We start from the raw sequence: 25,411 nt of genomic DNA on the forward strand, positions 1-25,411 counted from the left end.
ACATAAACTCATAATACCGATCGTCACCAAATGTTAAGCGTGCGGACCCTATGGGTTCAAGAACTATGTAGACATGACCGAGACTCATCTCCGGTCAATAACCAACAACGGAACCTGGATGCTCATATTGGCTCCTACATATTCTACGAAGATCGTTATCGGTCAAACTGCATAACAACATACGTTGTTCCCTTTGTCATCGGTATGTTACTTGCCCGAGATTCGATCGTCGGTATCTCAATACCTAGTTCAATCTCGTTACCGGCAAGTCTCTTTACTCGTTCCGTAATGCATCATCCCGCAACTAACTCATTAGTTACATTGCTTACAAGGCTTATAGTGATGTGCATTACCGAGAGGGCCCAGAGATACCTCTCCGACAATCGGAGTGACAAATCCTAATCTTGATCTATGCCAATTCAACAAGTACCATCGGAGACACCTGTAGAGCACCTTTATAATCACCCAGTTACGTTGTGACGTTTGGTAGCACACAAAGTGTTCCTCCGGTATTCGGGAGTTGCATAATCTCATAGTCATAGGAACATGTATAAGTCATGAAGAAAGCAATAGCAATATACTAAACGATCAAATGCTAAGCTAACGGAACGGGTCAAGTCAATCACATCATTCTCTAATGATGTGATCCCGTTAATCAAGTGACAACTCATGTCTATGGCTAGGAAACTTAACCATCTTTGATTCAACGAGCTAGTCAAGTAGAGGCATACTAGTGACACTCTGTTTGTTTATGTATCCACACATGTACTAAGTTTCCGGTTAATACAATTCTATCATGAATAATAAACATTTATCATGATATAAGGAAATATAAATAACAACTTTATTATTGCCTCTAGGGCATATTTCCTTCAGTCTCCCACTTGCACTAGAGTCAATAATCGCCATGTGATTTAACACGAATAGTTCACATCACCATGTGATTAACACCTATAGTTCACATCGCCATGTGACCAACACTCAAAGGGTTTACTAGAGTCAGTAATCTAGTTCACATCGCCATGTGATTAACACTCAAAGAGTATTAAGGTGTGATCATGTTTTGCTTGTGAGAGAAGTTTAGTCAACGGGTCTGTCAAATTTAGATATGTATGTATTTTGCAAGTTTCTATGTCTACAATGCTCTGCACGGAGCTACTTTAGATAATTGCTCCCACTTTCAATATGTATCTGGATTGTGACTTAGAGTCATCCAGATCGGTGTCAAAGCTTGCATCGACGTAACTCTTTACGACGAACTCCTTATCACCTCCATAACCGAGAAATATTTCCTTAGTCCTCTAAGGATAATTTTTTACCGCTGTCCAGTGATCTACTCCTAGATCAAAATTGTACTTACTTGCCAAACTCAGGGCAGGGTATACAATAGGTCTGGTACACAGCATAGCATACTTTATAGAACATATGGCTGAGGCATAGGGAATGACTTTCATTCTCTTTCTATTTTCTGACGTGGTCGGACTTTGAGTCTTACTCAACTTCACACCTTGCAACACAGGAAAGAACTCTTTCTTTGACTGTTCCATTTTGAACTACTTCAAAAACTTGTCAAGGTATGTACTCATTGAAAAAACTTATCAAGTGTCTTGATCTATCTCATAGATCTTGATGCTCAATATGTAAGCAGCTTCACCGAGGTCTTTCTTTGAAAAACTCCTTTCAAACACTCCTTTATGCTTTCCAGAAAATTCTACATCATTTCCGATTGACAATATGTCATTTACATATACTTATCAGAAAGGCTGTAGTGCTCCCACTCACTTTCTTGTAAATACAGACTTCTCCAAAAGTCTGTATAAAACCATATGCTTTGATCACACTATCAAAGCGTATATTCCAACTCCGAGAGGCTTGCACCAGTCTATAAATGGATTGCTGGAGCTTGCACACTTTGTTAGCACCTTATGGATCGACAAAACCTTCTTCTTGTATCATATACAATTCTTCTTTAAGATATCCGTTAAGGAATGTAGTTTTGACATCCATTTGCCAGATTTCATAAAATGTGGCAATTGCTAACATGATTCGGACAGACTTAAGCATCGCTACGAGTGAGAAAATCTTATCGTAGTCAACACCTTGAACTTGTCGAAAACCTTTTTCGACAATTCGAGCTTTGTAGATAGTAACACTACTATCAGCGTCCGTCTTCCTCTTGAAGATCCATTTATTCTCAATGGCTTGCCGATCATCGAGCAAGTCAATCAAAGTTCATACTTTGTTCTCATACATGGATCCCATCTCAGATTTCATGGCCTTAAGCCATTTCCTGGAATCTGGGCTCATCATCGCTTCCTCATAGTTCATAGGTTCGTTATGGTCAAGTAACATGACCTTCAGAACAGGATTACCATACTACTCTGGTGCGGATCTTACTCTGGTTGACCTACGAGGTTCGGTAGTAACTTGATCAGAAGTTTCATGATCATCATCATTAGCTTCCTCACTAATTGGTGTAGGAATCACTGGAACTGATTTCTGTGATTAACTACTTTCCAATTCGGGAGAAGGTACAATTACCTCATCAAGTTCTACTTTCCTCCCACTCACTTCTTTCGAGAGAAACTCCTTCTCTAGAAAGGATCCATTCTTAGCAACGAATATCTTGCCTTCGGATCTGTGATAGAAGGTGTACCCAACAATCTCCTTTGGGTATCCTATGAAGACACATTTCTCCGATTTGGGTTCAATCTTATCAGGTTGAAGCTTTTTCACATAAGCATCGTAGCCCCAAACTTTAAGAAACGGCAACTTTGGTTTCTTGCCAAACCATAGTTCATATGGTGTCGTCTCAACGGATTTAGATGGTGCCCTATTTAACATGAATGCAGCTTTCTCTAATGCATAACCCCAAAACGATAGTGGTAAATCGGTAAGAGACATCATAGATCGCACCATATCTAATAAAGTATGGTTATGACGTTTGGACACACCATTACGCTGTGGTGTTCCAGGTGGCGTGAGTTGCGAAACTATTCCGCATTGTTTCAAATGAAGACCTAACTCGTAACTCAAATATTCGTCTCCGCGATCAGATCATAGAAACTTTATTTTCTTGTTACGATGAGTTTCCACTTCACTCTGAAATTCTTTGAACTTTTCAAATGTTTCAGACTTATGTTTCATCAAGTAGATATACCCATATCTGCTCAAATCATCTGTGAAGGTCGGAAAATAACGATACCCGCCGCGAGCATCAACACTCATCGGACCGTATACATCAGTATGTATTATTTCCAATAATTTAGTTGCTCTCTCCATTGTTCCGGAGAACGGAGTCTTAGTCATCTTGCCCACGAGGCATGGTTCGCAAGCATCAAGTGATTCATAATCAAGTGATTCCAAAAACCCATCAGTATGGAGTTTCTTCATGCGCTTTACACCAATATGACCTAAACGGAAGTGCCACAAATAAGTTGCACTATCATTATTAACTTTGCATCTTTTGGCATCAATATTATGAATATGTGTATCACTACGATCGAGATTCAATAAACCATGCACCTTGGGTGTATGACCACAGAAGGTTTTATTCACGTAAACAGAATAACAATTATTCTTTGACTTAAATGAATAACTGTATTGCAATAAACATGATGAAATCATATTCATGCTCAACGCAAACACCAAACATTTATTTAGGTTCAACACTAATCCCGAAAGTATAGGGAGTGTGCGATGATGATCATATCAATCTTGGAACCACTTCCAACACACATCGTCACTTCACCCTTAACTAGTCTATGTTCATTCTGCAACTCCCGTTTCGAGTTACTAATCTTAGTAACTGAACTAGTATCAAATACTGAGGGGTTGCTATAAACACTAGTAAAGTACAGATCAATAAGAAGTATATCAAATATACCTTTGTTCACTTTGCCATCCTTCTTATCTGCCAAATACTTGGGGCAGTTCCACTTCCAGTGACCAGCCCCTTTGCAGTAGAAGCACTTAGTCTCAGGCTTAGGACCAGACTTGGGCTTCTTCACTTGAGCAGCAACTTGCTTGCCGTTCTTCTTGAAGTTCCCCTTCTTCCCTTTGCCCTTTTCTTGAAACTAGTGGTCTCGTCAACCACCAACACTTGATGTTTTTCTTGATTTCTACATTCGTCGATTTCAGCATCACGAAGAGCTTGGGAATCGTTTCTGTTATCCCTTACATATTATAGTTCATCACAAAGTTCTAGTAACTTGGTGATGGTGACTAGAGAACTCTGTCAATCACTATCTTATCTGGAAGATTAACTCCCACTTGATTCAAGTGATTGTAGTACTCAGACATTCTGAGCACATGCTCACTAGCTGAGCTATTCTCCTCCATTTTGTAGGCAAAGTACTTGTCAAAGGTTTCATACCTTTCAACATGGGCATGAGTCTGAAATACTAATTTCAACTCTTGGAACATCTCATATGCTCTGTGGCGTTTCAAAAACGTCTTTGAAGCCCCGATTCTAAGCCATAAAGCATGGTGCACTAAACTATCAAGTAGTCATCATATCGAGCTTGCCAAACGTTCATAACGTCTGCATCTGCTCCTGCAATCGGCCTGTCACCTAGCGGTGCATCAAGGACATAATTCTTTTGTGCAGCAATGAGGATAATCCTCAGATCACGGATCCAATCCGCATCATTGCTACTAACATCTTTCAACTTAGTTTTCTCTAGGAACATATCAAAAATAAAACAGGGGAGCTAAACGCGAGCTGTTGATCTACAACATAGATATGCTAATACTACGAGGACTAAGTTCATGATAAATTAAAGTTCAATTAATCATATTACTTAAGAACTCCCACTTAGCTAGACATCCCTCTAATCATCTAAGTGATCACATGATCCATATCAACTAAACCATGTCCAATCATCACGTGAGATGGAGTAGTTTTCAATGGTGAACATCACTATGTTGATCGTATCTACTATATGATTCACGCTCGACCTTTCGGTCTCCAGTGTTCCGAGGCCATATCTGCATATGCTAGGCTCGTCAAGTTTAACCCGAGTATTCTGCGTGTGCAAAACTGGCTTGCACCCGTTGTATGTGAACGTAGAGCTTATCACACCCGATCATCACGTGGTGTCTCAGCATGAAGAACTGTCGCAACGGTGCATACTCAGGGAGAACACTTATACCTTGAAATTTTACTAAGGGATCATCTTATAAAGCTACCGCCGAACTAAGCAAAATAAGATGTATAAAAGATAAATATCACATGCAATCAAAATATGTGACATGATATGGCCATGATCATCTTGCGCCTTTGATCTCCATCTCCAAAGTACCGTCAAGATCTCTATTGTCACCGGCATGACACCATGATCTCCATCATCCTGATCTCTATCAACATGTCGTCACATGGTCGTCCGCCAACTATTGCTCTTGCAACTATTGCTATCGCATAGCGAAAAAGTAAAGCAAAATTTCCTACGCACACGCAAGATCATGGTGATGCATAGCAACGAGAGGGGAGAGTGTTGTCCACGTACCCTCGTAGACCGTAAGCGGAAGCGTTATGACAACGCGGTTGATGTAGTCGTACGTCTTCACGATCGAACGATCCTAGTACCGAACGTACGGCACCTCCGCGATCTGCACATGTTCAGCTCAGTGACGTCCCATGAACTCATGATCCAGTAGAGCTTTGAGGGAGAGTTCTGTCAGCACGACGGCGTGATGACGGTGATGATGAAGCTACCGACGCAGGGCTTCGCCTAAGCACCGCTACGATATGACCGAGGTGGATTATGGTGGAGGGGGGCACCGCACACGGCTAAGAGATCAGTTATCAACTTGTGTGTCTATGGGGTGCCCCCTCCCCCGTATATAAAGGAGTGGAGGAGGGGGAGGGCCGGCCCTCTACTATGGCGCGCCCTGGGGAGTCCTACTCCCACCGGGAGTAGGATTCCCCCTTTCCAAGTAGTAGGAGTAGGAGAGAAGGAAGGGGAAGAGAGAAGAGAAGGAAGGAGGGGGCGCCACCCCTCCCCCTAGTCCAATTCGGACTAGGCCTTGGGGGGCGCGGCCTACCCTGGGCAGCCCCTCTCTCTCTCCCCTAAAGCCCAATAAGGCCCATATACTCCCCGGTGAATTCCCGTAACTCTCCGGTACTCCGATAAATACCAGAACCACTCAGAACCTTTCCGATGTCCAAATATAGCCTTCCAATATATCGATCTTTATGTCTAGAACATTTCGAGACTCCTCGTCATGTCCCTGATCTCATCTGGGACTCCGAACAACCTTCGGTACATCAAAACACATAAGCTCATAATACCGATCGTCACCGAACGTTAAGCGTGCGGACCATACGGGTTCGAGAACTATGTAGACATGACCGAGACTCATCTCCGGTCAATAACCAACAACGGAACCTGGATGCTCATATTGGCTCCTACATATTCTACGAAGATCTTTATTGGTCAAACCGCATAACAACATACGTTGTTCCCTTTGTCATCGGTATGTTACTTGCCCGAGATTCGATCGTCGGTATCTCAATACCTAGTTCAATCTCGTTACTGGCAAGTCTCTTTACTCGTTGTGTAATGCATCATCCCGCAACTAACTCATTAGTTACATTGCTTACAAGGCTTATAGTGATGTGCATTACCGAGAGGGCCCAGAGATACCTCTCCGACAATCGGAGTGAAAAATCCTAATCTTGATCTATGCCAACTCAACAAGTACCATCGGAGACACCTGTAGAGCACCTTTATAATCACCCAGTTACGTTGTGACGTTTGGTAGCACACAAAGTGTTCCTCCGGTATTCGGGAGTTGCATAATCTCATAGTCATAGGAACATGTATAAGTCATGAAGAAAGCAATAGCAATATACTAAACGATCAAATGCTAAGCTAACGGAATGGGTCAAGTCAATCACATCATTCTCTAATGATGTGATCCCGTTAATCAAATGACAACTCATGTCTATGGCTAGGAAACTTAACCATCTTTGATTCAACGAGCTAGTCAAGTAGAGGCATACTAGTGACACTCTGTTTGTCTATGTATCCACACATGTACTAAGTTTCCGGTTAATACAATTCTAGCATGAATAATAAACATTTATCATGATATAAGGAAATATAAATAACAACTTTATTATTGCCGCTAGGGCATATTTCCTTCAGGCACAACCCACCAGGGCGCGCCTGGGCCTCCTGGCGCGCCCTAGTGGGTTGTGCCCCCTCGGGGCACCCCCCAGGCGCAGCCAGGGCTCGTTGTGTTCCTTCTGGCCCATAAAAATTCTCCGTGGAGTTTCGTGGCATTTGGACTCCGTCTGATATTGATTTTCTGCGATGTAAAAAACATGGAAAAAACAGCAACTGGCACTTGGCACTATGTCAATAGGTTAGTACCTAACAATGATATAAAATGACTATAAAATGATTATAAAACTTCCAAGATTGATAATATAACAGCATGGAACAATAAAAAATTATAGATACGTTGGAGACGTATCAGACTCCGTTCCTAGTAGGATTCGCCCCCCCCCCCCATTCCTTCCAACGGAGAGGGGGCAAGGGGAAAGGAGGGAGGGGGAGAAGGAAAGAGGGGGGCCGCGTCCCCTCCCCTTGTCCAATTCGGATTTGGGCAAGGGGGCGCGCGCCACCTCCCGTGGCCTGCCTCCTCTCCTCCACTATGGCCCATTAGTCCCAATAACTTTCCCGGGATGTTCCTGTAGCCTCCCGGTACTCCAAAAAATCCCCGAACCTTATCGGAACCATTCCGGTGTCCGTCTATAACCTTCCAATATATCAATCTTTACCTCTCGACCATTTTTAGACTCCTCGTCATGTCCGTGATCTCATCTGGGACTCCGAACAAACTTCGGTCACCAAAACACATAACTCATAATACAAATCGTCATCGAACGTTAAGCATGCGGACCCTACGGGTTCGAGAACTATGTAGACATGACCGATACACATCTCCGGTTAATAACCAATAGCGGAACCTCGATGCTCATATTGGCTCCTACATATTCTACGAAGATCTTTATCGATCAAACCGCATAACAACATACGTCATTCCCTTTGTCATCGGTATGTTACTTGCCCGAGATTCGATCATCGGTATCATCATACCTAGTTCAATCTCGTTACCGGCAAGTCTCTTTACTCGTCCCGTAATGCATCATCCCGTAACTAATTCATTAGTCACATTGCTTGCAAGGCTTATAGTGATGTGCATTACCGAGAGGGCCCAGAGATACCTCTCTGATACACGGAGTGACAAATCCTAATCTCGATCTATGCCAACTCAACAAACACCTTCGGAGACACCTGTAGAGCATCTTTATAATCACCCAGTTACGTTGTGACGTTTGATAGCACACAAAGTGTTCCTCCGGTATTCGGGAGTTGCATAATCTCATAGTCAAAGGAATATGTATAAGTCATGAAGAAAGCAATAGCAATAAAACTAAACGATCATTATGCTGAGCTAATGGATGGGTCTTGTCCATCACATCATTCTCTAATGATGTGATCCCGTTGATCAAATGACAACACATGTCTATGGTCAGGAAACTTAACCATCTTTGGTTAACGAGCTAGTCAAGTAGAGGCATACTAGGGACACTCTATTTGTCTATGTATTCACACATGTACTAAGTTTCCGGTTAATACAATTCTAGCATGAATAATAAACATTTACCATGATATAAGGAAATATAAATAACAACTTTATTATTGCCTCTAGGGCATATTTCCTTCATAGCCTCACGTTCACATCCCGGAGTTTAACCCTCTAGGTGCAGCCAATGTTCATCCTTGGAACGTCTTCCATTGGGATGGTGCCCATGTGCTAATGGAAGGCATAGGGGGTCTGAAGTAACTCCAACCCAGGTGCTAAAATCACGATGCAGAAGTGAGTTGGACCTCCGTACTAATGGAAATGGCCAACATTCATCGGCCTCCCCTGGCGCCTCTTCGAGGAGCACTACCCTTTTTGCTACCTCCTTGCCCTGGAGCAATTGCCCTCTGCAGCATTGCTGAGGACCAACTTCCCTGCAGAGCACTGCAATGAAGACCATAGGCATATTACACATGGAAAGAAAGGACAACGGTGATGATCTTCACTTCATGCTATCATGTAGAAGGGGACATCTGGTATAAGGATCGGAATTACCATGTGTAGAACCAACCCTAGTACCAACAATCACCCAAATACATGGACTGTACATCAATGAACATGACACTGATCTACAACTAAATCAATGATGTATGAGCAAGTCGACTGGTCTACCACGAAATGTAACTGGTCTACAATGAAATCCAACTGATCTACCGCCAAATCAATCTGATCTTCCCTAAATCTATCACTAATCGAACACTACACCGAAGCCTAAAATCGCACCCAAATGGACAGGTATATCGAGCCCTATCAAACCATAAGTTGAAGCCTCGATGCCTACATCAATCCCTAAATTAGACATAGAAGGGCTTACCTCCCTTGACGAAGGAGTGATGAAGTCGGTAGTCGCCGTCTATATTTACCGCTGCCAGTGCTTGCCGTCCAAATCTTCCCGTCACCGTTGCTCGTCGCACTGCCGGTGAGAGACAATGGAAGTGTAGAGTGGGCGGTGAGAGAGGTGTGATGAGATTTATGGTGCCACTTTAGGAAACAACGTGGTGACTCCCATGAGTCCCCATGCATGCAGTCGTGTGCCCTCTTTTGCTCGCTCAGGCCTAGCTCGGTGGAAATAGTCGATTTGTCCATTCCTCCAGAGCCAGGCTATGGGCTGCTTTCAGTACCTTGCTACGCAGCCCAGCCGCACACGTTATACCAAACACGCTCGTATAGTTTGACCGCTTCGAGCATATATGCATGAAAGGTGTTCTATATAGTGCAACATGCCGACCTGTCGAGCCCCACCCTGGTGCCAATGCGACAAAGTTGCCACACCTCACACAATATATGTCTCCTACCACATGTCGTCAAGTTCGCCCTTGAGGGTCACCGGGGCAGCCCATAGTAATGGTTTCATATGGAATCCAATTGGAAAGCGATTGTAATCGACCGATTAAGGCATATACTGGAGTGCCACATAGGTTAACTATTATGGTGGAGGAATGAGAAACTATGAGAAAGGGCTTGCCTTCTCTTAACTAAGAGACGATCTCTTAGCAACAATATGTCTCATCACATATTCCCGGATATCTAGTTATCAGAAGACTAGAAAACAACCCATTGTACACCATTTTTATTGCCTTCTCTTAATTATGTGGCAGACTTAAGATAAGACTGTCTTATCAACCACTATACATGTCCTTACAATGATGATTCCTAATCCACGTGTGTCGTGTTGAATACCACGCAAACGTGTGCCTCATGAAGTGCTAACGATGCCATATGGGCCGAGCCATTTACGGGCTTATTCTATATGATGTGTCTTCCTCCACCGGTTGGGGAAGGTTTTAGAACATTCCCTGAACCGGTTTTTTTGTTTCTTTCTGTTGGGTTTCTTCTAGATTTCTTTTTTTTCCTTTCTCTTTTTGTGTTTTTGAAACTAGCGAACCTTTTGATTTGGTAATATTATGTGAATCTGCAACAAATTTGGAATTTTAAATGTTTTAAAAATTCATGAACTTATTTTTATTTGACGAATTTTCAAATTCACGAACATTTTTTGAATCCCTAAACATTTTTTGATTTGGAATAATTTTTCAAGTTTTATTATATTTTTTTAAAATTCATGAACATTTTTTCAGATTCACAAACATTTGTTGAATGGGCGAACAAGTTCTGAAATTTCTGAACGTTTTTTTAATTCACATTTTTTAAAATTTGATGAAATTTATTTATTTCTTGAATATTTTATGAAATTTATGAACATTTTATTTTGTGAATTCGTGATAGCTCACTAAAGTTATGGGATAGAAGTACTAATTATGATATTTGATAACGTGGAAGGGTTATAGCATGAAACTTTATTACACTTGGAGGAGATTGAAAAATATCACATGACACCATGATCGCAATTTAGATGTTTGTAAACTAGGAAACATACAATTTTGCCTTCTCTCGTGGCTATGGGTGTATTAGGCATCTTTAGTCGTACCAATAGAATAAGTTGTTGGAAAACACACCTCAAGATAATGAAAAATTCTGAAAAAAAATCACGATATAGGTACCATGCACATCAATTATGATATAAAATTTCAAACTCAAATCCATCCACAACTTGAAAAAAATAACCCAAATTAGACAATTAATGGTGCCAAATATGCATTCGGGTTGAATAATATCATATTGGTGCACATCATTTTTGTTTCTCGGTCGATGAACAAAATTTGGATATGAAGTTTTGAGAAATGGTAGATCTATATTGTCAAAAAAGTCTAGGGCTTCTTGGATCCAAATGAATTTTCTAAGAATTTTGGAGGATTGGAATCCTTACTAAATTATTCTGTATATATATATATATATATATATATATATATATATATATATATATATATATATATATATATATATATATATATATATATATATATAGACACACACATATGAATTTTTCTTAGGATTTCTCCACATTATAAAAGTTTCCTTATTCAAACCTATTAGTGAGAATCCTTTGTCTTTTATTTTCCTATGGCGAATAAAATAAAATTTTGGCACAAAGAAAATCATGCAGGATTAGAATAAGCATGGCATTTGCAATCTTGTGTTTTCATATGTCTGCAAATCACAGAAACATTCAATAGTTTTCGTAATTATTGGAGGTGCTAATCCACAATGCCAACACTTGTTCGTGAGTCCATGAGTCCCAATGACCAAAGTTTGATTTTCTTTTTTTGAGGCAAATGACCAGAGTTTGATGAGCACCTGTTCTACCGTACGTGCACCAACCGATCTTACCGTACCCACGAAGCTCTGCCGCGGCCCGCCGGCCTTCACCGGCACCGGCGCCGGCGCGTCCGGGAACAGACCGACCGCCGCCTTCCACGTGCCCGCGGGGTCGCCCTCATCGAGGCGACCCACTGCGGCGCCGCCGCACCGAGGGCCCCCATTACTCTGGCGCTGGGTTATCCGAGGCCGTACTGGCACTGGCAGGAGGCGGACTGGCGGAGGGCATCCCTGAAAGATTCTTTCTGATTAGACCTGGCTTGCTCTGACCTGATGAGTGATGCCCTGCTCTGTTCACTCGATTCCACACTGTAAGTGAAATCCATGTCGAAAAAAATTCCTCTCCCCGCTTCTCGTGTCATTAACAAGCTCTACTTGTTATTTGTTGTTCCTTGCAGTGATAAATGATGTACATTATGAGCTCCTGAATCATTGGCACTGAAGCTACAATGGCCCTGTTTGGATTCATAGGTTAGAGTTAGTTTGGGTTTGTTTGGACTCAACTAACCCAAAAATATCCAAACAGGAGGGTTAGTTTGGGTTAGATGCATCTAGCCCATTCAAAAAATCTAACCCACCCAAGAGATGCTTATTTGGGTTAGTTCTTCTCGGCACCACTAAAAAACACATTTTTCTCTCGCTCTGCCCACAGCAGATCCCTCCTCACTTCCTCGAAACTTCTCGTCTTTTCCCTCCTTCCCTCTCGCACCGCCCGTGAAGGCGCCTCGCCGTATCCGCGCTCCATCTAACCCTGCCATCCAAACACCTCTTTGGCTAGAGTTAGTTTAGGGCTGATCAAGATTAGAATCTAACTCTAACCTCTAACTAAGTTAGAGTATCCAAACAGGGCCAATGTAGAATTTCTTGTAACATCCTTGTTTGTTTTGATCTCTCTTGTCGTTTTTGCCATGGAGGCTCAGCTGCACTGCACTGCACCACAAGATACTGACAGAATCTAACTTGTACAACACCCTCTGGGTATTGCTATGCTCTCCTTGGCATTGCTAAAAGTCGGAAAATGATTCTAGCATATGTCACTAGATGCCTTCTGCTGAGATTCCAAAAGTTCTCGATTGGAACCATGTCATGCTTTCATCTGCATCTCTCTGAACAACTTTTTAAACGAGACTCTTTTTCAACCGAAGATATGATGGCACTACAAGTATCAGCTGGTGTGGTGTGTGTCTGCATATATGTACGCCCTTTTGCTCTGGGCTTGGGCATCCTTGGCATTCTGGCTGCTTCTCTGCAGAAGTACTGGCTCTTGGCAAAGGTAATAGCCTTCTGGTCTTTCTACTCTCTACATCCTTAGAGTTAGAGCATAAACTTGCTGCAGCTTAAGATCATGTTTATGGTCTTCTGATCCTATTTTAGGCTGCTCTTTTTCTCTGGGCTTGGGGCTGCTTCTCTGCAAAAGTATTGGCTTGTTCAAAGAGCTTCTGGGCAAAGGTAAGAGGCTTCTTGTCTTTGTACTTGCAACATCTTTAGATCATAAATTTGCTATACCTTTAGATCATGTTTATGATGGCACACAGGAACCTAAAGTGCATAGCTTACGTTCTATTTGTCCCGAAATTAAAAATGGTTCTAGTATTAGACACTTTTCTTTGATTTATCTGCTCTGGCATGATGGATGCGTATCCATGTGAAGTTGGAACAGACTGCTGGTAATAACTCATATTACTGCATCTTTTTATTTTCCTCTGAAAGAAGTACTGGCTGTTGGCAAAGGCGTGTTGGCTTCTTGTCTTTCTTCTAGATCATAAAGTTGCTAAATCTATAGATCACCTGAAGTGCATAGCTTACTTCCTGTTTGTCCTGAAAAAAACTTGCTCCAGTATTGGACACCTTTCTTGCATATATGAGATAGGATTTTCAGCACCCCGGTGCCCCTACACCCTCTATGAACAGTAAATTCAAAACAAATTAAAAAAAATCGAAAATATCTGAAACTTTGGGACATCGAACATAATGAAACTTTTGATGATCTTGCAAAGTTTTAGCTAAAAATAACATTCGAAGAGCACTCAAATAAAAAAACAAAATCATTGTTCAAAGTTTATGTACATTTTTTAGCAGTGATTTTGTTTTTTTGGTGAGAGCTCCACGAAGGTTATTTGTTTCTGAAACTTTGCAGGAACAGCATACCTTTGATAATCTTTGATCCCTGAAAGTTTCTGAATTTTTTTAAAATTTATATGAATTTACTGTTCATGAGGGTGTAGGGGCACCCGGGAGCTGTTAGACATTTCTCATGCATCAATGTGAGGTTGGAACAGACTGCTCATAATAACACACACTACTACATCTTCATATTTTAGGCTGCTGTATCTTACATTTGTCATGGCACCGGATCAATACCATGAGCAAGGTAACAGGAGTGGTCACAACATCAGCAGCAAATCCTTTCAAAGATGTGAGGGCTGCGAGGCACATTACTATTGGTGCCATATGGATGATACCCAGAAGTATTTCTTCAAGTGCATGGTTGGCAATTTCCACGATAAAATGGCAAGCCCTGGTGCATCGATGCCCTTTCTCTCCTTCAGATGGAATTCCATCCCTGTTCAGAATGATAATGTCGTTGTTTGCTTGTTCATGCAGACCATACCACAGAAGTTTGTGGAGAATTTCAAAGGTCAGATCTCTGAAGTTATCAAGATAGAAGCGCCTGATGGAAACATATTCAACGTTCAGGCTACCAAGAATCTAGACAAGATAGTCCTGGGATCTGGATGGGGGGTATTTATCAGCTTTTATGAAGTAAAAGAGGGCAATTTCCTGGTCTTTAGGTACATGGGGGATTCTCACTTCAAAGTTCTGATATTTGATTTTGGAAGTTGCTGTGAGAAGGAAGTGTTCCACGTTCTCGTGAACTGCGGCTCTAATGCCCAAGAAAAAGACATTCATCTTGATCAATCACCGCTGAGCGAAAGGCGATGCCAGAATGGTGGATCAAGCAACAGTGGGTCCCATCGAAGGTGCGAGCACTGCGATGTGCATTTCTATTGGCATCACATGGATGATAGGCAGAAGCATTTCTTGAGACTCATGTTTGGCGATTTCCGTCAAGAAATCGTAAGACCCTGTATAATCAATGCCCTTCCTGCCGCCTTGATGAAATGTCTTCTTGATCAGAGATATATAATTTGCTGATTGTTTTGTTGTTTGTTCCTGCAGAGTATACCAGAGAAATTTGTGAACAATTTCAGAGGCAGGATATCTAAAGTTATGAAGCTAGAAGCTCCTGACGGAAACGTATACAACATTCAGGTTATCAATGATCTGAACAAGATAGTCCTTAGATCTGGATGGGCAGCATTTGCCAGTGCTTATGAACTAAAAGAGCATGACTTGCTGGTGTTCAGATACATTGGGGACTCTCACTTTAAAGTGCTAATATTTAACCCAAGTGGTTGTGAGAAAGAAGTATTCCACATTGTCATGAACCACACTCCTAATCTACCAGAAGCGGGCATATCTCATGATCGGTCATTCCTCAAAGAAACAAGGCATCGAGACTGCGAATCACGCGATAATAACAGTAGGAAAACTAAAAAGATGACTCCGCTGTACTCTCCTTCACTGAGATCAGGTAAAGAATTGAAGGGTTGCACGTATATTCTCATTGGTACCTGTAATTGCTAACTGATGTCTTGATGATCGGCGTTGTGCAGCTGAAGGTGTCACATCTCCAGAGGACACCCTGAATTCAGGTGGCCTTCGGGAAACCACCAAGCCTCGCTATGTCCTAGCAATGGGGTGCAATCTGACTACAGTGCAGAAGGCAGAAGTCAACGCGCTTGTGAGGAAAGTTAGGCCTGCTATTCCATTTTACATCACAGCCATGAACAAGACAAGTATGTCTGGATCTCTGGTATGTGTGCAGTATCCTCTACAGATTCAGTGAGACTCCTGCAAAATTTGTTATTTAATGTTCAGATCTCTTGTCTAAAATTTTGTTGGAATTTTTAATATAGTATCTCTTCGTAAAGTATAATCTTCAATAATTTCAAGGCCTGATGATCCAGTCGTCTCTAACAGGTCATCTGCAAGGATTACGCTGCCAAATACCTTCCAGATGAAGACCAATTCATCACACTCTGCCATCCTCATAAGAGCAACATATGGATAGATAATTTGAAGGTTATTACTGATGGTTCCCGCATGCTTTCTGTTGGCTGGTCGTGCTTCGTTCTCCACAACGAGTTGCGGGAAAGTGACATCTGCCTATTTGAAGTATCGAAAAACGACGGTGAAGTGACAATGGTTGTTCATTCTCTTGAAGGAGCTCATCACCTACAAGGTGAGTATGCAACACATTGACACCTGCATATATGACATTAAAAAACAATGCTCAGGATCGCCAACTTAAAAAAATGAATTTATGAGTCAACGTAGAAATAGACTCCCTTTTTTCGGGAAAACTTTGTCTTTGCCATTCCAGTCTCTTTACTTGATCATTTTGGAATTCCCATTTGTGTTTTTGCAGGGAAAGAGCTCGAATCTCAAAAAAAGCGCAGATATCCAGTTAAGGCCGAGGCCACCGAGGACGAGGAGAGTGACAAGGAACATGTTGAGTCCAACTACTACTACTCAAGGCATGCCAATGGCCTGACCAGCGATGAGCAAGAGGATATATTCAGGTCAGAGTTGATCCAACAGGGCAATCCCGTGTACATTGCCCTCCTGGGGAAGAATCACCTTAAAAAGAGGAACAACTTGCTGGTAAGCCCAGTTGTTCTAGTAATGACAGACTGTAATACCTAGATGGCTTGGGAAACTGCCTTTGATAGACATTCTGAACTGTCGCTACGAAGCTTTCTGTCCTAGTGACTAATGTTCTGTATGCAGACCATCTCTAGAAAGTTTGCGGCTAAGCATCTCGCAGCGAGGTCACATGACATCCTGCTCCTGAGACACAACAGGGGAAAGAAGTGGTGCGTGAGGTACTACTACCATTCGATCTTTAGGGGTTTCTGCAACAGTCCATGGACCAAGTTCGTCCATGACAACAAGCTGCGCGAGGGCCACATCTGCGTCTTCGAGCTGATCAAAGGCGTGCCTAAGGCGATGATGATTGTCCACGTGTTCAGGAAGGTTGATGGCAGGCTTGCTCTGCTGGACTAACTAGCCAGGTTCCTACGTAGATGTATCCTTCTGAGTTTATCGTCGAATTATTGAAACCTGTTGCCACTGAGAGCTGAACTGGGAGTAGTTTATGTACGAGGCAAGCGCACTAATATGGTTCCAGTAGAACTAGTTGTTGAGCCATACCGTGTGAATGTTCATTCCGGATCTGTCAGGCGTCACTGTGATTTCAGAACATAGAGAAGTATTTCGGCACCATGCCAACAAATCTAGCGCTCCCTCCACTGAAATTCTCATGAATGTAAGCTCAGTTGACTGAAATTTTATTGAACCTAAATTGAGTATCAGCTAGTGCATATTTTACTCGAGGGCTGCTACTCAGCTAATAGAAGTTGTAGCTTGTAACTTGTGTGTTCATGTTTAACTTCGCAGTAGGAGGTTCTCCTACTGTTCAGGGTTCAAAAAAAAAAACTTGTGTGTTCATGTATCGGTTCTTTAAGTGGTGATCGATTATGAAAAATTAATTGCTCATTGCAGTGATCTGGTTCTGGCTATTTTGTTAGACCTGTGATGATATGAAGTGTGTAGTTGCAACATTTTTTTTTTTTGACAGAAAAACTGTAAGGAAGGTCCCTACAGGTAGTTGCAACATTCAGCATGGCTTATGGTGATGCCTGCCGCTGGAAATCTTTTGATTCTTTTTCTATACATAAGTTCAATGAGCAGCATGCATGTTTTCCCTCTGGTTTTACAAAGTAAGAATTAGTATCTCCGGTTCTTTCCAGTTCATAATCATATCTGGTTTCACAAATTCAGAAATATGTGAAGCAAATTGGCAGGAGTTGCCGATCACAACATAAACAGCAAGAATCAAGCGGTAACATATTCATCGATGGCAATGAAAACAAATTTAGAATTTCGAAATAACATCTTCTCGATTTGATTTGTGGATGGGCCCATAGCTTAGTGGTGTCGCCCCACTGACCTGGGTTCAACCCCTCTTCGGGTCGAAATTAGCGTCTAACATTCTCTCCTAATATCTGGTCTCGTTTATTTTAACTTCTTCTCAATTCGCCGATTAAGTTAAATCACATCTAATTACTTGAAACCACATATAACTTGTTTTGCTTGAGTTGGTCATTCTGGCAAAAGATAATCTGAAAAAAGGAATTGACAAGGATGCACTAAGTGTTGCTTTTGTGGCAATGAGGAGTCCATTCAGCATCTATTGCTTCACTGCCCACTTGCTAAACTATTATAGCAATCTGTTCATATAGCTTTTAATCTACCGCCACCCGCGAGTAGTATGAATATGTTAGGAAACTGGCTAGTGGGGGTGCATCCAAAATTGAAGTCTCAGATTCATGTGGGAATTTGTGCTTTACTTTGGGCCATTTGGAACACTCGTAATGATTGTATTTTTAATAGAATAAAAGTTTCAAAAAAAATTACAGGTTATCTTTAAGGCCATCACCTAGATCCATATGTGGTCGTTACTATGCAAGAAGGAGGATCGGGCGCCCATGGTCTTTGGGTGTAGCCGATGGGAGATAGTCTCTCAAGATTTATTTAACCGATTTGGTTGGCGGCCTACTAGTAGGATTTGTGATGCATGAGGCTCATTTTCCTTCGCTTTCCTCTTTTTTGGTTTGTCGTTTGGGCACCCAGGTATGGCTTTTTTTGTTGACGAATTTCATTGTGACCAGGTGATAAACCTGTTCATGGACAACCCGGCCCGGAGGCCCGGACCCGAAGCCCGACATTCGGGCCGAGCTCGGGCTCCAGTTTCTCGCCCGAAGCCCGGCCCGAGAGCCCGAAATGGCTATATATATATTATTTTAATTCGAAATATAGGTATAATAAGCTAATATAATATTCTGAATATGATTAATTTAATTATAAAAAACACCACTGTTCATGTGCTTCGGGCTGGGTCGGGCTCGAGCTTGCGATTTTTTTAGTGGGCTTTGCCAAGCCCAGCCCGAACCCAACCCGGCCCGGGGAATGATCAGGTTTACCAGGTGATGAACTTTGAAATAATCAATAAAAGGTTGCATGCATCACTCAATGCAGAGGCCGAGGGGCATCCCCTCTTTTTTTTAAAAAACTATACTCCAGGTCATTCCATGCCACACAAGGGAAAACTATTATGCTTCCTGCTAGACATGGGATTCCTCTACATTATTAAATTTCCATAATTCAAACATATAAGTAAGATTTTTTTTTGTTTTTCGACCCTAATAACTGGGAAAAGTCAGCTCTAGAGGGGGGTTTTGGCCGATTGAATGAATGATTATGTTAGCTGGAATTAAACCCCTAGGTCGAACCCCTCCCTCTCTGTACGACAGTCCCCTAAAGTGCCCCAATTGGGCCAAAAACGCCCAATTTGCTAGTACTACTACCAAGCCCAAAATTTGGTACTTGGACATGTTTTGAATATGCAAAATGGATCAGATAAAAAAATGGCATCACATATATGATAAAAATGCCATCATATGCAGGATCGGATAAAAAATGCTTTAAAAGTTAAATTTGTAATGGCTTGATAATACAAAAGGACTAATTAGTGGGGGTATGTTCATACAAAAGTTGGCATATCTAAGATTTTATAAAATATCTTATACAAATAAAGGTTAGACACGATGTTTCATAAAAAGATGATGGAAAAATATCGAAAAGAAAAATGTGAAAGTTAAAACTTTTTTCATGGTAACACGTGTCTCATTTGTACCCCCTCCGTCCCAAAATAAGTGTCTCAACCAAAATAAGTGTCTCAATGTTAGTATAACTTTGTACTAAAGTTAATACAAAGTTGAGACACTTATTTTGATACGAAGCGAGTATATCATAACGATCATAGTACACACCGACCTGACAAAACCGAAAAGACAACATATCGCTAACTTTTGCATAAAGGAACACCAGGCAAGAAGTAAAATTACAATCAAGACCGAAAAATCTACTGAGCTTGACACCAACACCCATCACCTACCTCTGGCACCACCACAGCAGCCACCAAAGGAAAAAATGATGGATCACCTTCATACCCGACCTCGATGTGGCTCCATCGCTGATATGCAACTTGCGGACCTTCAAGGTGGGTCACGAAAGGCGAAACCATTACCGTTAAACAAATCAGACCAGGGCAACACCCCGGACATGCCATCGAACTTGAGATGTGACACCCCCACACGACGTGGGAGGAGAAAACTATACCTGCCATCCACGAACCCAACACACGATCCATCATCTTTCAGATGCCGCTCATGCAGACCACAATCTGCATCCGCTCCTAAACTACATCCCAAGCTCCGCGTTGGCGTTGGAGCAAATGCCATCGCAACGGCGGAGCTCGAGGACACAGGTCCACCACGAGGATGTCGTCACCGCCACGCCATGTTTGCCTGAATAGACCGGTTTCCAAATCCATCCCCAACCATAGGACCGATGGCCTCGTCAGGAAAGGATACGAATAATCTTTATTCAGCATCGTCATCGTCACCACTGAAGCCAAGACGATGAACAACCTAAAAACATAGACTACAAGGGAGTAAAAACGATCCACATGCGTGGATCCGGCGACCCCCCTCACCACCGACGGCCAAGGTCGCCAGCGGAGGGAAGCCGCTGGAGGACGGCGCTGAAAGATGGCCTCTCCTGGTGGCGGCTAGGGTTCCAGCGGTGTCGTGGTGGGCGCACGGCAGATGCCAAGGGATGGCTAAAGAGAGGAGGAGGCTCAAGGGCACCGGTGGGCTCCAGAGGCGAGGTCGGCATGAGCAAGCGTGGGACGCAAGACATACCCAGGTTCGGGGCTCTCCGGAGAGAACACCTCTAGTCCTGCCGAGTTTGGTCTATATGTATCAATACAAAGCTGCTCCTGGAGCTGTATGGAGGAAGAAGGAGGGCAGGCCAAGGCTTATGCTGCTCCCTCTCCTTATGTGTGGGTGTGGCTAGTCTGATTGTGTGTGGTGTGCATGCGGTGGCTCTGCCCGTGTACATGAGGGCTCCTGGGGGGTTTTATAAGTCAACCCCCCAGGGTTACAATGGTAAAGTAACAAGGCCATGGGACCGGGTTGTCATTGTCCGGGGAGCCGGCGCTGGGACCCGCCGGGTGCCAGGGCTCGCCGGGTTCTCCGGGCACGGGTCCCGTGCGCCAGGGGGCACTGTTTGCCGTCTTGTCGATCGTCACAGAGTGGCCGGGTTGAGTCCGCTACAGTGGCGCACCACCAGGTCGTCATCTGCTGGCGTCAGCAGTGACGACGGGTGCACTATAGCCACGCCGGCCCTGGTCAGCAGGGTAGGTGGAGCACTGTTGCCATGCCTTGGCTGGTCAGAGGAGTTGGTGGGGCACTATCGCCTTGCTCATCCTTGAATGGAGACTCGTCCCATCGTACGACTGGGATGGGACGGGAGCTGACCCGTGGCCGGGTTGGGGAACACGCCACGGGGGAGCTGGCTTGTTGGAGAAGTCTTGGTGTGCCGGGTTTGGCCGTCTTGCGCCAGCCGTTGGGGCCGGGTTGCCGTCCTGGCCGGGTCGAGGAGTTTGGCCGGGTCAAGAGACTTGGCCGGGCTAGGCGACCCAGCCAAGTGCGAGCCGGATTGAGGGGCGATGCTAGCCCCGATGTTTTTGAAAAGGATCCGAGTTCCGTTGCCTGCCCGGGGTTCATCCCCCCGACAGTAGTCCCCGAAGCTCTGAAGGTCTGCCGGGTTCGAGTAGGAGGCCCTTCGCAGTTTCTCCCCTGAGAAGGCAAAGTCGTGACCGCCGGGTCCGGCAACACCCACTGTGTGCCGGCTTCCGGAAGCCGGATCGCAGCGTCTTGATGCGGGCGGGAAACCGAGGGGTCCGTCGAATATTGAGGCAATCTTTTGGGTTTTGCACGGGCGCTCGGGAGTCGAAGGGGCGTGACAGGCCATGCGCGCGACAGGACAGGGCGATGGATCAGGGCCCACCACTACACGCCCTTGGCCCACGCGGGCGGAGTTATTGCGGCGTCTGCGAGTCGGTTGCCATTCTCGAGGCAGTTATTGCATGTGGTACGTGCGCACTTATTGCGGGGAAGTGGGAGGGGCAAGCGCAAACGATCCCACTTCCTCACGTTCGAGCCGTGGCTTATAAATTGGGGGGAGGGGCGGCGGAAACCACTCCCACACGCGCTCTCCTTCTTCTTCCTTCTGCTCTTGCGACCGCCGCGCGCTGCGACGCCCCGCTGTCATTTAAGCAGAACCTCACCGCCAATCTTCTCTCGTCTTTCTTTCTCCGCTTTGCATCGTCGATGGCGCTTCCATCGGGCTTGTGGATGGGTTCCTCCATCACCGTGGAGGACATCGCGTACCTTCGCGATACCAAACGCTTGCCAAGGGAGACAGCGGTTGTCGTGTGCCTGCCGGAGGGCGAGCAGGAGCCGCGGCCGGAGGGGACCGAGCGCGTGGTCTTCTACTCGCATTTCAAGCGTGGGTTCGGCCTTCCCGCGAGCCACTTCCTCTGCACCTTCCTGGAGTTCTTCGGGCTCCAACCCCATCATCTTGGTGCAAACGCCATCTTGCAGCTCTCCGGCTTCATCACCCTGTGCGAGGGGTACCTGGGAGTCGAGCCCTCGATCACCTCTGGGTGCGCTTCTTCTCCTTGAAGCAGCATGGCCCGAAGGCCAGGGAGATGTCCTCCTGCGGGGCCGCCGTCATCTCCAAGCGGACGAGCGGGGGGTGCCCCAAGATGCCGCTGGAGGATTCTGCCAAGAAGTGGCAGAACTCCTTCTTCTACGTCCGCAACCTTGGCGCGGACCGCATCAATCTGCCGCCCTTCATTGACGCGACGCCGCAGGGGAAGCAGAACTGGAACTACTTCCCCAGGCACCCGTCGCAGGAGGTGCTCAACCTGTGCCAGTGGGTGGCGAAGATGAAGGAGCGGGAGGGGCTCACCGGCACGGACCTTGTGGCCGCCTTCATCATGCGTCGGGTGCTACCGCTACAGCACCATACCCACATCATCGGTCTGATGACCGGTCTTCAAGACCCCAACAGGATGTCGAACCTGCATCTGGGGGTGGACCAAATCGCCCGCCGGGTCAATGACATCTCCAAGGCCGGTCTGAAGGAGGATTGGGGGTTCGGGAAGCCTCCATACAGCCAGGCGAACCCGGCACCGGCGATGAATCCTTGGTCTCTGTATTTTGCTGCCGCCCATCTTCTTGTTCGTCCTGACGCGACAAGGGAGGTGCTACTGAATGCCATCCAACACCCATATGACCGGGCACCGACGCAGGTGGTGCGGGCCGGCTCGGAGGAGCCCGTGGCCCAGGGTGAGGACCCGGTGGAGGCGAACGCCGACGCCGGCGCGGGGCGTCGTGCGGGTAAGCTTCTGTGTTCTTTATTTCTTGAGATGACGGTCGCGAGGCGGCATGGGGATGTTGACAAAAGTTTGGTGATGCAGCGGCGCCGAGTGGAGGAGGCGGCGGCGCGGCTGGAGCCGGGTCGTCTCAGGGGGCGGCGGCGGCAAGCCGGCCACATGGGAAGGGCGACGTGGTGCCCTGAAATCCGGCCGTGAAGCGCAGGCGGACCCGGCGGCCGGCACAAAACCGCCCGCCAAGAGGAGGCGTCGCGCTCCGCAAGCGACGCCGGCGAGACCCATCGCCCCGCTGATATGTCTTTGTCGTGTCTATAATTTTTGATTGTTTCATGCCAATATTATACAACTTTCATAATTTTTGGCACATTTTTATATGATTTATTGGACTAACCTATTGATCCAGTGTCCAGTGCCAGTTCCTATTTTTTGCATGTTTTTTGTATCGCAGAAAATCCATATCAAACGAAGTCCAAATGCAATAAAATTATATGGAGAATTATTTTGGAATATATGTGATTTTTTGGGAGTTGGAATCACCGCAAACGGAGGCCCACACAGCCCATAAGACACCAGGGCGCGCGAGAGGAGCCTGGCTCATGCTGGTGGGTTGTGCTCACATCGTACGTCGGTTGGAGATCTACTTCGGGCGCAAGGAAGCGTATATCCGGAAAAAAATGTGTTAAAATCTCATCGCAATCGGAGTTACGGATCTCCCAGAATATAAGAAACGGTTTTCGGCCAGATGTGGGGAACGTGAAATAGAAGAGAACAGAGAGGGAGATCCAATCTCAGAGGAGCTCCAGCCCCTCCGCCGCCATGGAGGCCATGGACCAGAGGGGGAACTCTCCTCCCATCTAGGGGGGAGGCCAAGGAAGAAGAAGAAGGAGGGGGGCTCTCTCCCCCTCTCTCCCGGTGGCGTCGGAACACCGCCGGGTCTAGGATCGTGACAGTGATCTACATCAACATTCTTGCTACCGTCAACACCAACTCTCTCCCCCTCTACGCAGCGGTGTAACACCTCTTCCCCCGCTGTAATCTCTACTTAAACATGGTGCTCAACTCCATATATTATTTCTCAATGATATTTGGCTATCCTATGATGTTTGAGTAGATCCGTTTTGTCATATGGGTTAATCGTGATCTTGGTTGGTATGATTGTATATTTTATTGATGGTGCTATCCTATGGTGCCCCCCATCTCACGCAAACGTGAGGGATCCCCATTGTAGGGTGTTGCAATACGTTCATGATTCGCTTATGGTGGGTTGCGAGAGTGACAGAAGCTTAAACCCGAGTAGGTGGTGCATATGGGATAAAGAGGACTTGATACTTAATGCTATGGTTGGGTTTCATGACCTTAATGATCTTTACTAGTTGCGGATGCTTGCTAGAGTTCCAATCATAAGTGCATATGATCCAAGTAGAGAAAGTATGTTAGCTCATGCCTCTCCCACATATAGAATAACAAGAATGATTACCGGTACTTGTTATCGATTGCCTAGGGACAAATGACTTTCTTGTTGACAAAAGCTATCCACTTTTATTATCTTGCAATTTATTCATAGTTTTATTCTCGCAAAGTACTCATAGTTTTATTCTCACAAAATAGCTTCATTCTTGTTCTAGGTAAAGCAAACGTCAATTGTGCGTAGAGTTGTATCGGTGGTCGATAGAACTTGAGGGAATATTTGTTCTACCTTTAGCTCCTCGTTGGGTTCGACACTCTTATTTATCAAAGAAGGCTACAAACGATCCCCTATACTTGTTGGTTATCAAGAACTTTTTCTGGCGCCATTGCCGGGGAGTAATAGCATGGGGTGAATATTCTCGTGTGTGCTTGTTTGCTTTATCACTAAGTAGTTTCTATTTCCTGTTCTAAGTTGTTCTCTATCTTTAGTTATGGATATGGAACACGAAACACCAAAAATATTAGTGGTACTTGCTACTCAAGGAGATAGGGAACCTCCTAAAACCATCGATGCTCGTTATGTGAAAAATATTATGCACTACTTTGATAATCCTGAGAAAACCCCATTCAACATGATAATGGGAGTAACGTTGGATCAACGTGAATACTTTAGAGATTATCGGTTGACACAAAAGG

At 44.6% G+C, this 25,411-nt stretch overlaps 1 protein-coding gene and 1 long non-coding RNA gene across 2 annotated transcripts; both read left to right on the forward strand.

Moving 5' to 3' along the window:
- Window positions 1-12,042: 12,042 nt before the first annotated feature.
- Window positions 12,043-14,379, forward strand: LOC123493855 (uncharacterized). Its single transcript, XR_012183605.1, has 3 exons — window positions 12,043-13,147; window positions 13,249-13,323; window positions 14,196-14,379. It is a non-coding gene; the product is annotated as an uncharacterized lncRNA (long non-coding RNA).
- A 24-nt stretch (window positions 14,380-14,403) lies between these two features.
- Window positions 14,404-17,296, forward strand: LOC109754325 (B3 domain-containing protein LOC_Os12g40080-like). Its single transcript, XM_040388960.2, has 6 exons — window positions 14,404-14,952; window positions 15,055-15,469; window positions 15,552-15,751; window positions 15,919-16,180; window positions 16,367-16,602; window positions 16,729-17,296. Exons 1-6 carry the CDS (start codon window positions 14,404-14,406, stop codon window positions 17,002-17,004), a joined length of 1,938 nt encoding a protein of 645 aa, XP_040244894.2. The 3' UTR covers window positions 17,005-17,296.
- The last annotated feature ends 8,115 nt before the right edge of the window (window positions 17,297-25,411 follow it).

Source organism: Aegilops tauschii, chromosome 5 (assembly GCF_002575655.3).
Source record: "Aegilops tauschii subsp. strangulata cultivar AL8/78 chromosome 5, Aet v6.0, whole genome shotgun sequence".
Taxonomy (NCBI): domain Eukaryota; kingdom Viridiplantae; phylum Streptophyta; class Magnoliopsida; order Poales; family Poaceae; genus Aegilops; species Aegilops tauschii.